Source organism: Grammomys surdaster, unplaced genomic scaffold, assembly GCF_004785775.1.
Source record: "Grammomys surdaster isolate TR1022 unplaced genomic scaffold, NIH_TR_1.0 125561, whole genome shotgun sequence".
Lineage (NCBI taxonomy): Eukaryota > Metazoa > Chordata > Mammalia > Rodentia > Muridae > Grammomys > Grammomys surdaster.
The window spans coordinates 1,447,368-1,462,770 of NW_021620408.1; the positions used below are offsets into that span (position 1 = coordinate 1,447,368).

Genomic DNA, 15,403 nt, shown 5'->3' on the forward strand with positions numbered 1-15,403 from the left:
GTGGCCACACTGGCTTAGCAAATTAGTGAGCCCCAGGCCAAAGAGGGTCTCCGTCTCAAGAAACAGTAGACAGTGCCAAGGATCAACATCTGAAGTTGTTCTCTGATCTCTCCATGTATGCACACACATGTATCCACATAAAGACATAAGAACTCACGTGCTGGCCCGTGTGAGCTGACTTTCTGTAAGAATAAGGAAGGCTACCACCATCTTATCTTCTCCACCGGCTGTGAGGCCTAAATGAGACTGCAAAGAATACGGCTCGACCGGAACCTGGCAGGCAGTGAACAGCGGCTGCCACAGCCTGTCTTGATATCCAGGCCCTCATTTTTCCTCCTGGGGTCTCTTCCAGCTGAGTCCCACCAGAGAAAGAAAAAGGCTGGCAGTGGGGTTAACTCGTTTATAGCTAGCTTGGTCAATATCCAACCGGAATCAGATGAGGTCTCTAACTTGTTCTCAGTCTGAGTGCTGCCTCTGGGGAGTTCCTATGATCACTCATTTGATCTTCAAGTTTGAGACTCAGAGCCAGGTCTACTTGGGACACAGACAGGAGAGTGAGGGGCACAACAGATATGGCAGGTGTCTACACCAACTCTACTAATCATTGAAGAAAAAGTCACCCAAACCTTGGGACACCGTGCCTCTTGACAAGACCCAATGTTTCCCTAGCAGCTCAGGTTTCCTTCCTCTTTCACACGTACTGCTTCCTGTCTCTCTGCACGCTCCTGCACTTTAAAATAGCCATCCAACCATGTAAATTCTCCAGTGCAAGTGTCTGCTAGCCTCCAGCGGAGCTGTCAATGCCCATAAATCGCAGGCCTTCCAGATTGCATTGCAGCTATTTACTGGGGGAGGGATGCTGCAGGCCACCAGACAATACCAGGAAGACACTGGCCTGCCGGTAACTACTCTGGTTACAGCCTCACAATTCACAGCAGCATTTTGCTAGGAGTATGCTCCATCAGGGAGGAGAAACATAAAAAGGGGAACCTGGGCTGTAAATAGTTTATTCCGGCAATTCCTGATGTTGGCTGAATCATACTTTAATACAGAAATACATGAAAGCACCACTCCGGAGGTGACATGTGGTGCCACCTCATTACTCTTTTCAAAAGGGTCTTCCATCAGAGAGACACCTCACCGCAAATTACAGGGAAGAACACAAAGCCTTCTCAGGCCAGAGGGAGTGGAACCTCCAGGATTCAAGCAAACACAGAACAGGAGGACCCACAAAGGCCACTGGTCACCCTTAGTCTCTGGGCTGCTTTGCCCTGCTTGGAACAGGAGACAGACACAAGCAAGTGCTCTCCCTCAGCATGACCCACTTGCCTCTCCCAGTGGCCTCTATAGTGAACCCTACCTTCATGTTCCTTCTCTGTGGTTCCCACCTTCTTGATCTTCCGGGGAGACTTCATGAAGAGTGGAAAGATGGTCCGTAAGCCAAGAATGTCAACAAACTTGTGGCAGTTGTCTGTGCCTTCAGGCCCAATCATGGCATGGTCCAGCACCTTCAGGGCACTGCTCCTGGAGATCTTTTTCTCCCTACAAACCAAAGGCATTCTATAAGAAGCCCTATACATATAATTTTTTTTTCTTAGTGTGTACTCATTCTACTAGGAAAAAAATTCCCAATAAAAACAAAAATTGAGACAATGTTTACATTATGAAATATCTAAGCAGATTACCATACACATTAACAGTAGAATCTGGAATAGGAAGAATAAATTCTTATCCATTCAAGAATAAAATCTTATGGTTGCAAATGGTAATGTTCTAATTCCCACAAGTCTTATGGTAATTCTGTGGGAAGTACACTGCAAGAGTAGAGAAGCAGAGCAGACTGAGGGTGTAGGGCTGTGAAAGGGGTCTTGGTTTTTGGTAGGAGCACTGGCTGGAAATAGCCTGGAGACCCGACAGGTGTCCATTGCCTGTGAGGGACGGGCATCTATTCCGCTGTGCTCACAGAATCCAGGCTCCTGACACGTGGCCTAGATCTCCATTGACCTGCACTGTTCAGTCATGTAGGGCAATGCAGCCTCTCACAAAGAGCACAGGTAGAGGGCGTGACTACAGTCCTCAGGCCCTAGAGAGATTTACATACTAATGAGATACCTGAAGGCCAGAGGGCGGAGCCAAATAAACATTCTTCCTCAGGCCCTCTCCCTTCTCCCTCCCTATTAAACTCAGGTCGGCCCTGAGTTTCACAGGGGTGCATCCAGGTCCATCTACCGTCCACCATGAAAATAAACCCTTTTGGAACCATGGACTTTCTTGTGTCTTTGGGGCCCTTTGTGAGAAAACTCAGAGAAGGCCTTTAATGAGCCGCTGTATCCGCAGCCGCTGTGTCCAACCTCCTGCCTGGAGGACCTTTCTACCTTCCAGCCACAGGACAGCCTCCTCAAGCAAGCTAGACAGGCCACCGAATCTAAGCAAGTACAGTAACCGAGTCTCTCCTGCAGGACGCTTTCAGGGCCACTTTCTTCTCCCCACCTCATTTCTCTCGGCTATGGGCTGGCCAGTTGCATGCCCACACGCCCTCAGTCTCTGTCCTTCCGTGGCTTCTCAGTGGCGTCTGAGAGCCCAAGGGCTTGAGACCAGTCGGTCCCCGGCCACCTCCTGGCTCGGGTCCCCAATCCAAGAGCTCTGTGCCCCCAAGGAACTTCAGTCTGAGTGAGAACTCCCCACCACCACCAGGCAGGGCCCCATAGCGCCCGCCCAGTGCTTTGCACAGAGCGAACTCAGTCAAGACTCCCATGCTCCAGTCTCTTTGGAGCCATGGGAATCACAACGGCTCAATAAGATTCAAGAACCCACGCCCGCGCCCATGTGTGAGCTGATCATTCCCTGCATGAGGGTTGATGGTTTAGCAGCCCCCTTCCCTTAACAGCTTTACTAGATACAAACCACATCACTTGATTTGCCCTCTGAGAATGTACAACTCAGTGGTATCAGTGTGCTCACATACACGTAACCATCCAACAACCAACCACAGAGCGCTTCCACCACCCTGTGAGAAAATCACTCACCCTTGGACTGTTCCTCACCTCCATTCCCGGGCTCCCAGCAGCCTCAGATCTGTGCTGTGTCTACGGGCTTGCCTACTCGAGGCATTTCAAGCAAATGCTATTACACTTAGTCTCTGTGACTTTCAGGGTTCACCCGTGTTCTAGCTTGGCAGTGGTCCACTTCCCTTTTTAATGGTGACTAGTTTATTGTATCTATATGTTGATTTGTATACAAGTAGATATGTATTTTCTATTATAAATAATGCTGCTGTAAATATCCATGTAGAAAATTTCAGGAGGACATCAGACTTCCTGTTTGTTGGGTACATCTATGTTAGGAGAAGGTTGCTGGTTACAAGGGTAACTATGCTTATCCACTAGACTGGTCTGGACAGTGGACACAGCATTTCACATCAGTGACAAGGGATCCACTTTCTCCACACCTTAAAAACTCGTATCTGTGGGAGTCAGTTTTCCACTTCCATTATGTAGGGTCCAGAGATCAAACTCATGTTGTAAGACTTGGTGGAAAGTGCCTGTTCCCACTGAGGCCTATCATTGTGGTTCTGATTTACATTTCTGATAGCCAACAGAGTTGAGCATTTAGTGGGCTTGGGCATTGGTACACTGTCTTTGGGGAAACACCTACTTAGAAGCTTTGCCTATATTTGTTTGTTTATTTTATTATTACTATTTTGAGACAGGGTCTTACTGTGTTGCTCTGGTTATTTTAGAACTCCCTATGTAGACCAGGCTGGCCTGGAACTCAGAGATCCACCTGCCTTAAAGGTGTACACCAAGCCCAGCCCGCTTCGCTTATTTTTAAACAGGGCAAGCAACTGCTCTTTATCATTGTGTTCTAAGCATTTGCTTTCTTATATTCTGAAGTCCCTCAACAGATAGATGATAAAATCATTTCTTCAGTCTGTCAAATATTCTCCTTACTTCCTTGATGTTTTGGTTGTGAACTTTAACCTTTAACAGCTGAGCTCTCTCTCCAGCCCTCTCCTTACTTTCTTAATAGTATCATTTGAAGAATAAGACCTTCAAATTTTGATTAGAGTTCAATGTATCTAATTTTGTCTTTTGCTGTCATACCTGTGGAACCATTACTGCATTCAAAGTCATAAATGTTTACCCTGTATTTTCTTCTCAGACATTTTACAGTTAGGCCTCTGATCTTTTTGAGTTAAGTTTGAATGTGAGGTAAGGCCCAGCTTCATTCTTACACAGAAGAATATAGGACTGTCCCAGTGACATTCACATGTGGGAGTTTAGAACTGATGCTCCTTTCTTTTTTGAGACAGGCCTCATATAGCCCAGGTTGGCCTCAAACTCCTAATCTTGCTGCCTCCACTTCTCAAGGTTGAGATTATAGGCACCCACCACCACAGTGAGATTATAGGCACATACCACCACAGTGAGTTGACTTAAAATTTATGCCTCTTGCAGGGAGCAATGTGACACATTCCTTTAACTAACCCTGTACTCAGGAATGCAGATATCTGTGAGCTGAGGCCAGTTTGGACTACATAGGGAGTTACAGGTCAGCCAGAGCCACACTGTGAGAGCCTGTCTCAATGAAATACAATTATATTTCTATACTGATCATATAATTTCTTTAATAGTTTTAATAGCTGCACTAATAGAATAACTTTATGTTATTTGCAAACAAATAACTCTTCCTTTTCCTTCCAAGCTTGGATGTCTTTTATTTTCCAGCATTGCTCAACTGCTCTGTCTGGAACCACCAGTTCAATGCCTAAGAAGACATTTTCTCTTGCTGCTGACCATGGCTGGAAAGCATCCACTCGCCGACCATGAGGTATGGCGTTAGCTGTGGGTGTTCTGCAGGTACTTGTTACCAAGGGATACAGAAGTTCTTTTTATTCCCCCCTGAAGTATTTCTATCATGAAACTATGCTGGACTTCACAAGTCCTTTTTCTGCGTCTTTGTACTCCTTTTCGCACTTCTTAGTGCCTTTCATTTTCCAACAGTGAGCATGCACTTTGTAAAATTAGAAAAGTTAAGTGACTTTTAAGGAAAAAACCAAACCAGACCAGACCAGACCAGACCAGACCAGACCAGACCAGACCAAACCAAAGGTGATACTACCCTTGAGGCTGAAGGTCTCAGCAATCCTGTTAGTGGCTACCACTTTGTAGATTTCTCTAAGGAGTTTGTGACAAACTATTAGAGACAATTTACAAAGAAGAAAGGTTCATCTTGCCTGTTAATAGGTTTTACTTCGTGCCCACCTGGCTCCACATAGCACAGTATGCCACAATGGGGCTGTGTGGCTGTTTGCCTCCTGGTAGTAAGGGAGTAGGTGGGGGTGGTGCTGAAGTCCCTTTTCAAGGATAAACCCCTCACTGACCTCACCCTTTTCCGTGACACCCTATCTCATTACGGTTCCACTATTTCCCAACAGCACTGCAGGCTGGCAACCCAACCTTCAGTACATGGAGCTTCGGAGACTAAGATTTAAAAGATCTAAAAAAGTAGCAGAAGCATGATTTCTTAAAATCTTATATGATTTTCTTTAACACTCTAAGAGGTACACAGAAACAAATCAATTATTTCCTAATTGGGTACAGATGGCGAATCAACCACCCAAGTGCATGGTGTTTACTGAGCACTTATTCAGCACTGTGGTAGACATGAAGACATAGATTCTGCTCTACAAAATAGGATCCATCTGGGAGACCAAATGAACGTGAAGTATCAGGAAAGGTGTTTGGTCCTCCACAATACCTGCTGGACACCTTTCCTGTCAAAAGATGAGAGATGCCACTGTACCCTAAAGCTTACATTCTGCAGAAAGCCAGGAGACAGGAAGGTGTTCAGGATATGAAATGACTATTCCCGCCTCTATCCTCCTCAGCACAGATAATCAACCCAGCTACTCGAGATGGCCTTCAACCCAGCCACTGAGTCTGAAGACCTGAGGAAGGCTTCGGCAGAACTCAGGCCTGTTCAGACACTCTCCTGGCTATTGGAAACCAGAGGTTTCTTGTTTTTAAGGGATTTGAGGAAAGGATAGTAGGGGATCACATGGCAGAGGGTGCCTGTCAACAGAAGGGTAAGTGGTGGTGGCTCTGGTGGCAGAGCTGGAGAATGGCAGGACAGTGCGTGCAAATGTGCTCACACCAGGCCTCCACTGTGCTGCTAGGGAAGCCCAGCTCCATCCAGTTACCGAGAAGATGGGCACTAAAAGGGGCACACTTAGAAGGCTTGGTCCAGAAGCAGAGAGGAGAGGGGCCTGGCAGGGCAGACCTTGTGGGCAGGGAGGACGGTTCAGAGACTATGGCAATAGTGTTAATGGGATATAAAGAGGAGTCTGACTGCAGCAGGGGCTGGGGAGGAATGAAAAAGGCCTATTTAAGAGAAATATGAAAATTTAAACATCAGGAGGAGACAAATAAGGTTTGATATCCACTGGGAAGAACTTTCTGTCTCAAGATGAAATTCTAGTAGGAGGCTACACAATAACATTCTCGTTCTTGCTGCAGTTGGACTTCTGAACCCAGCTTTACAAGCTGGAATTTATAGAGGTTATGGCTAGGGCAGATAATCATGCGGGCAGAAATTAGGAAACGGAGCTACAAATGCTCACTGGTTAGCCACAAGGAAAAGGCATCTTGAAATGAACGACTGCTGACCAGGGCACCTTCGGCTTCTGTTGAACATACACAGAAACCATTTCACAAATGACACAGGATTGCCTAAAACACTAAAGGCAAAGAAGCCAAGGCCCTCTCTTTTTCCCTGCCTAAGCAAATTTAAGAAACAAAAGACTTTAAAAGCAAAGCCCTTCTTTAGGTAGGCATGCAGCAGTGTAGGACACATTTAAAGGGGGCAGTAATTGCGTATTGATCACCATTTAGGCAAGCTGCATGGAGGTGAACTTTGGAATATTCATTGGGCTCAAGTTCAGGCTTTTAGTAATCAATAGCTGTTTGGCCTGACTTTCTTGGGTTGACTTTATTTGAAATATTTATTCTACTGGAGGACAAGTAGTTTATCTTAGTCTTGTCTAGGTTCATCAGGTTGTCGATCATGCCAGCACCAATGTGAACACCAGTCTCCACAAGCTGGGTGCCATGACCAATGGCTGGGGTCAGCTGTGGCCTACCTGCTCATGTGTGTCTTGGATGCTGGAACAGTATCTCCTGTTGTAGTTTTAATTAGCTTATTCATTATCACACCCAAACACTTCTGTGATGAACACAGATTCTGATTATGATTTTCCTTGCTCACTTTTTTCTTTCCTCAAATATTTATGAGACACCTAACAGGTGCCAGACATCTAGTCAAGAACGCAGAGACAAAGCTCAGCCCGTGGCTTCTGAAACACAGCACGGAAACAAGCAGATGCGGGATGAGGGCTGCCTGAGAAAGGCTCAGTCCTGCAGTAGGGGTTTAGACAAAGGAGGGGAGTGCAGCCATGAGGCCTGGCCAGAACGGTAAAGCTGACCTGTGTTTCCCAGACAGGTAAAGAGGGAGCAGAGGAAATAGGAGCACAGGCAGAGGCAAGAGCAGGTGCAACCAGGGAAAGAGGGGTAGGCCACCACAGTGGAAGCAAGCACGGCACTCTGTGCCTTGGGAGGTCAGACTGCTCAGCCACAGAAGACAGTGGGTGGAGCAAAAGGGAAACTACAGCAGAGGGAGAGAGCAGGGCATGGAGGTTTGAGTAAGAATCACCCCCAAACCCCACTAGGCTCATATAAGTGAGTGCTTAGTTACCAGGGAAAGGATTAAAGGATTAGGAGGTGTGGCCTGTTGGAGGAACTGTGTCAGTAGAGGTGGGCTTTGAGTTTTCAAAAGCCCATGCCAGGCCCAGGCTTACTCTCTCTTGGCCTACAAAGATCAGGATGCTACTGCTCCAAGACCATGAGTACTGCCATGCTCCCACCATGCACCCGCCAAGCTCCTGCCATGATGATAAGGGACTAAACCTCTAAAACTGAAAAGCCCACAATTAATTTATTTTTAAATACATTGCCGTGGTCATGATATCTCTTCACAGAAATAGGGCAAAGGAGCAGACGGGGATGAAAGGGGCCAAGAGTTCTGGCTAAACCCAAGGTGCCTCTGGAATGTGCAGTGATATTCAGCTAGGACTTAATGGGTCCAAAATTCAGGAATGAGGGCAAATTTGAAAGAAGAATTAAGTCTATATCGGCTATAACTGAATCTCCTATGTGAGACTACCCTGAGGTTAGTCTTTTTAAAGGCAGAGATAAACTGTAGAAGCCAGGAGGAAATGTATTTGAAGGACAGGCTAAAGGTATAAATTCCTTTCCCCAGGATGCTGGCTAGCTAGGGTTAATTAAAGAGATAATTTTAAAAGGTTATTTAAAAGATGCTGGTAACCATGAGCATATCCTGGCAAGATCTGTCTAATCCCATGCAAGATCACTTTGTTTGCCTTGAAATATACTTGACAATGTTTGTTTCCTTTAGTGCTCCCCAAATATATGGCCATTTTATTGGACAGAATATTCGCATGAATTACACAGCCAGATCAAGATTCCTTTAAAATCAGCATTCCACCATTATAACAAAATACCTGAAGCAAGAATTAACTTCTAGGAAAAAGGTTTATGATGTTAGAGGTTCCAACTCAAGCTTTGGGCTTCTGGCGGGGGTACCAGATGGCAACAGCCAAGAACATACAGCAGAGCAAAACTGCCTAAGTCCATGAGGCCGGGGGGGGGGGAGAAGCCAGGAAGCCATAACCACTTTCAAAGGCACACCTCTATTGGCCTAAGAACTTCCCACTAGACTCTTATCTCAAAGGAGCAACTCTATTACCTCTGGGGGCCACTCATCCAGGACATCATCCATGACTGCAGTGGTTTCAGGCTATGGACACAATGTCCTTAAACCTGTTCACAGTCGACTAATTCACATGAGCCCATGACTCGACACATAATTGCTAGAACACTTTTCCTCACACCAGAACCTAGCCATGGAACCCTCTAGAGCCAATAAGATGTGGATATAACATATGCATCTTCAGAGGAGAAACTGAAAGATGGACTGTGTCTCTCAGGTTTCCCTTTTATCTTGTGAATGGCACCTTGTGATTTGTGTGTCCCAAGACAGACGTGCTCAGTGTGAAAAGCCTCTGTTGTTGGAAGTCCCTGAGATCTAGGGTTACCACTACATCAAACCCAACTGAGGAGTGACGCTATCTCAGGAGGACAGCATTGGCCTCCATAGGTCAGGTGGTGTGGGTGATACAACAGAGGGGTTCAGTGTAAGACAATACCAGCAACACATTGTAAGAAAATGGATGTAACAGTATAAAATTCGTGCTGGGCTTGGCCTGTGAGTTAAAAATGGAGGAACAAGACCTGGGTTTTTATGTCCCTTCCCTTCCTGAAACAAGGTTGGAACAATGGAAAATAAAACAGTGGGGAACAGAATAAATAGTTCCTAGACTCTGAGACAAGGCAGCACATGAAGTGAGCATGTCCGACAGGAGGTTCCAAGACTCACTGCGGCGGGGAATCAGGTGCGGATGCAGACAGGTGGACCCCCGATGCTTACTGGCCAGCCAACCTAGCTAATGCCATGATTATCAGAAGAGGCTGAGACCCTGTCTCAGAATATAAAGGTAGAGGAATGGGGAGATGGGTTCATGGTAGAGGGGTGTGCTTTGCAAGTCTGATAATCTGAGTTCAACACCTGAACTCTGGAGAAGGTGGAAGGAGAGAACTGATTCCACAGAGTGCCCTCTGACCTTTACTGTGGCGTGCACAGATTGCTACCCACCTTCATATCACACACAGGAATTATGTATTCAAGAACAAAAAGCAAACAAGAAGATCAACAGAGAAATAGTGGTGCCTGATGTCAACCTCTGGCTCCTTCATGTATGTGCATCTGAGTCACACATGCTAACATCTACACCAACAAAAACATACACCACACCACATACACATGAACAAGGGGGAAGGCAATCTGTTTCTAGGGCATTATATCATAGGAAATGGCTCAGTGGTAGACTGCTGGCCCAGCAAGCACAGGGTCTTGAGTTCAGTCCACAGCACCACAAAGATGTAAATAAACAAAGTAAAACCAGCAAAGAAACCCAGGGAACAGGGTAAAATTCACAATACTTGAAACTTAATAAATACCCATAAAACACATGACAGAACTGGAGATGAGGACAGTAAAACAGCTACTATCATGACATCCGTGTGGGACTGAACAAGACTGAATTGAGTAACTACAGGGAAACACTCCAACATTTCTGTGAACACAACTGTCAAGCAGGAGCAGGCCAGTAAAACAGGCAATAAACAGCAAAGACATCCTCTTAAAATCCAGAGAAGAAACAGAAAACCAAGGAACAAAACATCCACCCAACAAAGACAAACCCAGAAATCAGCACCTAGACCCACAATCACCCCAAACTCAGATGCCTAACAGGCAGGGCAGTATGTCTCCATGAGAGCCCAGCTCTCCTACCACAGCAGGCCCTGAATACTCCAACATAGCTGAAGTACATGGAAAAAGTCCTTATAACCATATGAAATATGTTTGTAAACTATATGAATACACTAAATGTCTTTAAAGAAGAAGTGAATAAATCCCTTAAAGAAATCCAGGAAACGGCAATCGAACAATTGGAGGAAACAAACAAATCCCTTAAAGAAAGCCAAGAAAATACAAACAGTTGAAGGAAAAGACTAAAACTGTTCAAGACCTGAAAATGGAAATAGAATCAATAAAGAAAACACAAAGTGAGGGAATTAAGAAAATAAAAAATTGGGGATGTGAACAGAGTACAGAAGCTTCACCAACAGAGACTCTTAGGTACTGAAGATACAGGAGAATAAATGCATACATTGGGCAAAAGTAATATAAAATCCAAAAAATTCCTGACACAAAACACCTAGGAAATCTGGAACACTATGAGGAAAGCTAACCCTAAGAATAATAAGAAGAGAAGAAAAAGAATAATTCAAACTCAAACACCAAAAAAATATTTTCAACAAAATCAAAGAAGAAAAATTTCTCAACCTAAAGGAGACGCCTAAAAAGGTATCAGAAGCTTACAGAACACCAAATAGATTGGACTGGAAAAGAAAGTCTCCACACCATATAATAATCAAAACACTAAACATATAGAACAAAGAAAGTATATAAAATGCTGCAAGAGAAAAAGGCCCAGTGATACATTAAATCAGGCCTATTAGAATTAATTACACTTGACTTCTCAATGGAGATTCAAAAAGCTAGAAGGGCCTGGACAGATATGCTGCAGAGATGACAGATGCCAGTCCAGATTATTATACCCAGTAAAACTTTCAATCACCATAGATAAAGAAAGCAAGATATTCTACAACAAAGTTGAATTTAGATAATACCTATCCACAAATCCAGCTCTACAGCAGGTACTAGAAGAAGGAAAACTCCAACCCAGGGAGGTTATCTACACTCATGAAAACACAAACCTATCCCCTCTCCCTCTCTCTCCTTTCTCTATCTTAACACACACACCACCACCACCACCACCACCACCACCACCACCAATGACTACCGTTGGTCACTAACATCTCTCAAAATCAATGGTCTCAATTGCCGAATAAAAGGACACAGGTTAATAGAATGGATGTGAAAATAGGATCCATCATTCTGCCGCATACAAGAAATACATCTTAGCATCAAGGATAGATATGACCTCAGGGTAAAAGTTTGGAAAAAGATCTTCCAAGCAATTGGACCTAAGAAAGCAAACTGGTGTAGCCATTTTAATATCTAACAAAATAGACTTCAAACAAAAACTAATGAAAAGAGACAGAAAAGATACTACATACTCATCAAAGGAAAAATCCACCAAGATGACATTTCAATTCTTAACATGCCTCAAACACAAGGACACCCATTTTTTGTAAAAGAAACACTATGAAAGCTCAAGTCACACACTGATCCCCACATACTGATAATGGCAGACTTCAATACCCCACTCTCACCAACGGACAGGTCACCTGCGCAAAAATAAATAGAGAAAACACTGGAGCTAACAGACATTACAAACCTAATGAAGAGAACAGATATTTATAGAATATTCCACCCAAACACACATACACACACACAAAAATATACCTTTGTTTCAGCACCTCATGGAACTTTCTCCAAAATTAATACATGGACACAAAACAAGTATCAACAGATACAAGAAAGTAGAAATAACTCTCTGGAATTATTTCCTACCTAAATAAATCCTACCAAACCACCATGGATTGAAGCTGGATACCAATAACAGAAACAAAAGAAAGCTTACAAGCTCTGGAAACTGAACAACTCTATACTGAATAAAAAGTAGGTCCAGATAGAAATAAAGAAATTAAGGACTTTCTAGAATTCCATAAAAATGAATATACAACATATCTAAAGTTATGAAACTGGTGCTTAGAGGAAAGTTCATAGCAATAAGTACATACATTAAAAAAAATAGATCTCATACTAACAACTTTATGACATACCTAAAAGCTCCAGAACAAAAAGTAAGCACACTCAAGAAGTAGACAGCAAGAAATAATCAAACTGAAGGCTGAAAGCAACAGAAAGAAAACAAAAAGAACAATACAAAGAATTAATGAAAGAGTTGGTTCTGAGAGAGATAGATTAAGCCTTATCTAAACTAACTAAAAGAGGGAGAGAGAATATCCAAAGACAAAAGGGAGACATAACAATAGACACCGAGAAAATCCAGAGAATCCTAAGGACATACTTTATGAAACTGTACTCCACCAAACTGAAAAATCTAAGATCATATTCTTGATAGATAACAGTTACCAAAGTTAAATCAAGATCAGAAAAACAATTTAAATAGATCTAAAAACCTATAAGGAAATAGAAGCAGTTATTAAAAATCTTCCAATCAAAATTAAGCCCAGGGCAAGATGGCTTTAGGGCAGAATTGTACAAGATTTTCAAACAGTTAACACCGATACTCCTCAAATTATTCCACAAAATAGAAACCAAAGAAACACTGCCCAGTTCATTTTATTAGGCCACAGTTATGCTGCTGGCCAAACTACATAAAGACTCAACAAGGAAAGAGAATTACAGATCAACTCTCCTTATAAACATAGATTCAGAAACACTCAATAAACTACTTGGAAACAAAATACAAGAACATATCAAAAAGATCATCCTCCGTGATCAAGTAGGCTTCATCCCACAGATGCAGGGATGGTTCAACATAGGAAAGAAAATCAGCCAATCTAATCCACTATTTAAACAAACTGAAAGAAAGAAAACAAACCTCACATGATCATCAAATTAGACGCTGAAAAAAATCTTTGATAAAATTCAACACTTCGGGCGGTGGTGGCGCACGCCTTTGATCCCAGCACTTGGGAGGCAGAGGCAGGCAGATTTCTCAGTTCGAGGCCAGCCTGGTCTACAGAGTGAGTTCCAGGACAGCCAGGGCTACACAGAGAAACCCTGTCTCGAAAAACCAAAAAAAAAAAAAAAAAAAAAAAAATTCAACACTTCTACATGATAAAAGGTCTAGAGAGATTAGGGATACGAGGGACATGCCTAAACATAATAAAAGCAATTTACGGCAAGCCTATAGCCAAAAACAAGTTAAATGGAGAAAAACTCAAAGCAATTCCACTTAGAATAAGATAAGGCTATGGTTAAGATATATTGTATGAGAGAATAATCTATTCTCAATAAAAAATATATAGATCTATAGGACAGAAATATATTTAATAGAAAAGAAACATTTTTCTACTAAAAATCTATTTTAAAAGATAACTGATCATTTAAACAAATAGAAGACTCTCCAGTGGGAGTTCCACCGTGTTCTGACATCAATGTGTGACTGCAGCAGCAGGAAGGACACAGAGAGAAGTGTTCTAATGGGTTCCACAGCTGAGAGGGGTTGTGAGTTCCATCCCATGCCCACACTCTCGTCTAATCATAACCACCTCTTTCCGGTTGTCTCCAGTCACCCAGGGGGAGGGGGTTCCAGGGCTTCAGCACATATATTTGGTGAGAGCAGGGGGCAAGGCATCAGACAGCATACAACTTATTCCTGAACAGACAGATGGTCAAAGACACGATGCTAACACTCATCAAGGGGAGGCTGTGGTATTACGGTGCTAGGGATCACGTTTCAGATTAAAGAGTAATCCCAGTGATAGAGTGTTATAATTTCTTCATAACAAAAGGGCCAGTTACACAAAAGAGCCTATAATCTGAAAGGATTTGAACTTTTTGTTTGTTGGGAAAAGGCTTCTCTGTATAGCCCTGGCAGTCCTAAAACTCACTCTGTAGACCAGGCTGCCCTTAGAATCCAAATTCAGAGATCCATTTGCCTCTGCCTTGCAAATGCTGGGAATAAAGCTGAATACCACCAAGACTGATGTAATCCCAAATGTTTAAATACCTAAACAACTTGAGAACGTGTGGAGCCAAAGTGTACATGGATGAAAGGACAAAGGTTTCACCGCCACCTTGCAGTAACTACCAAATCAGAAAACCACCCGTAAGCAACATGACAGCAACTCTACCCCCTGCCACAGCAGAGCCCTGGCCCCGCCAGGGCAGCAGAGGCTCTTCAAACACATAGGAGGGCTTGGCAGCATGACCAATCTGGGCCCCACACAAGGTTTTCTTTGTAAATCCAGAAGGGTTCTGGTCACAGAAGTATATTCTCAGACCAGTGTAACTGAAGCAGGAGTCAGTGCAGACAGACAGCTGGAAAAGCACCGAATATGTGGGAACTTTACAACACACTTCTAAGTACTTCATGAAAAATGAAATCAAAGTAGCATTTTGGATGAAATAAAAATGAAAATACATGACAGCAAGAGAGCATCCGGCTGCCCTGACTTTGTAGCGAGCAGGGATTTACAACAGCACACACGTTAGAAAATAACAGAGCCCTCAAATGAACAACCTCATATTTCTACCTTGGAAAGTCAAGAAATGAAGACCAGAGCAGAAATCTCCAAAACAAAAAACCAGAAAAGGAGTAGAGAAAAAAATCATTACATAAAGCTGGGTCTACAGACTTAGGGAGAGCGAGGGAAGACCTGTACGCAGTAAGACTGTCAACAGACAGAAGTGATAAATCTCTTCAAAGACACAAGGCATTCAATTTACTCAGACAGAAACAGGTCACTGGAACAAATAAATCGCCATCAGAATTAAAATGTTTTCAAAAGATGCCTGTGGAAACGGAAAGGCAGAGCATGGGGCAGCACACGATGCCTGGACCACAGCCTGATGGGACATGTCAACGAGGCTGGACTTGTCATCACTGGCACAATTTCCTACACCCAAAGGAAGAGGATTTGACGAGAACCAACCAGCCTCGGATGTGGGGATGAGTGTGCACTCAGATACCCAACACCGCTAG

At 43.5% G+C, this 15,403-nt stretch overlaps 1 protein-coding gene across 1 annotated transcript in view; it reads right to left on the reverse strand.

Annotated features, from left to right (window-relative positions):
- Ctnnbl1 (catenin beta like 1) overlaps nt 1–15,403 on the reverse strand; it is a 157,866-nt gene that overhangs the window by 52,502 nt on the left and 89,961 nt on the right. Inside the window, exon 11 of the mRNA XM_028786580.1 lies at nt 1,361–1,542. Within this exon, the coding sequence (XP_028642413.1) occupies nt 1,361–1,542 (182 nt within the window). The remainder of the gene's footprint in view (nt 1–1,360; nt 1,543–15,403) is intronic.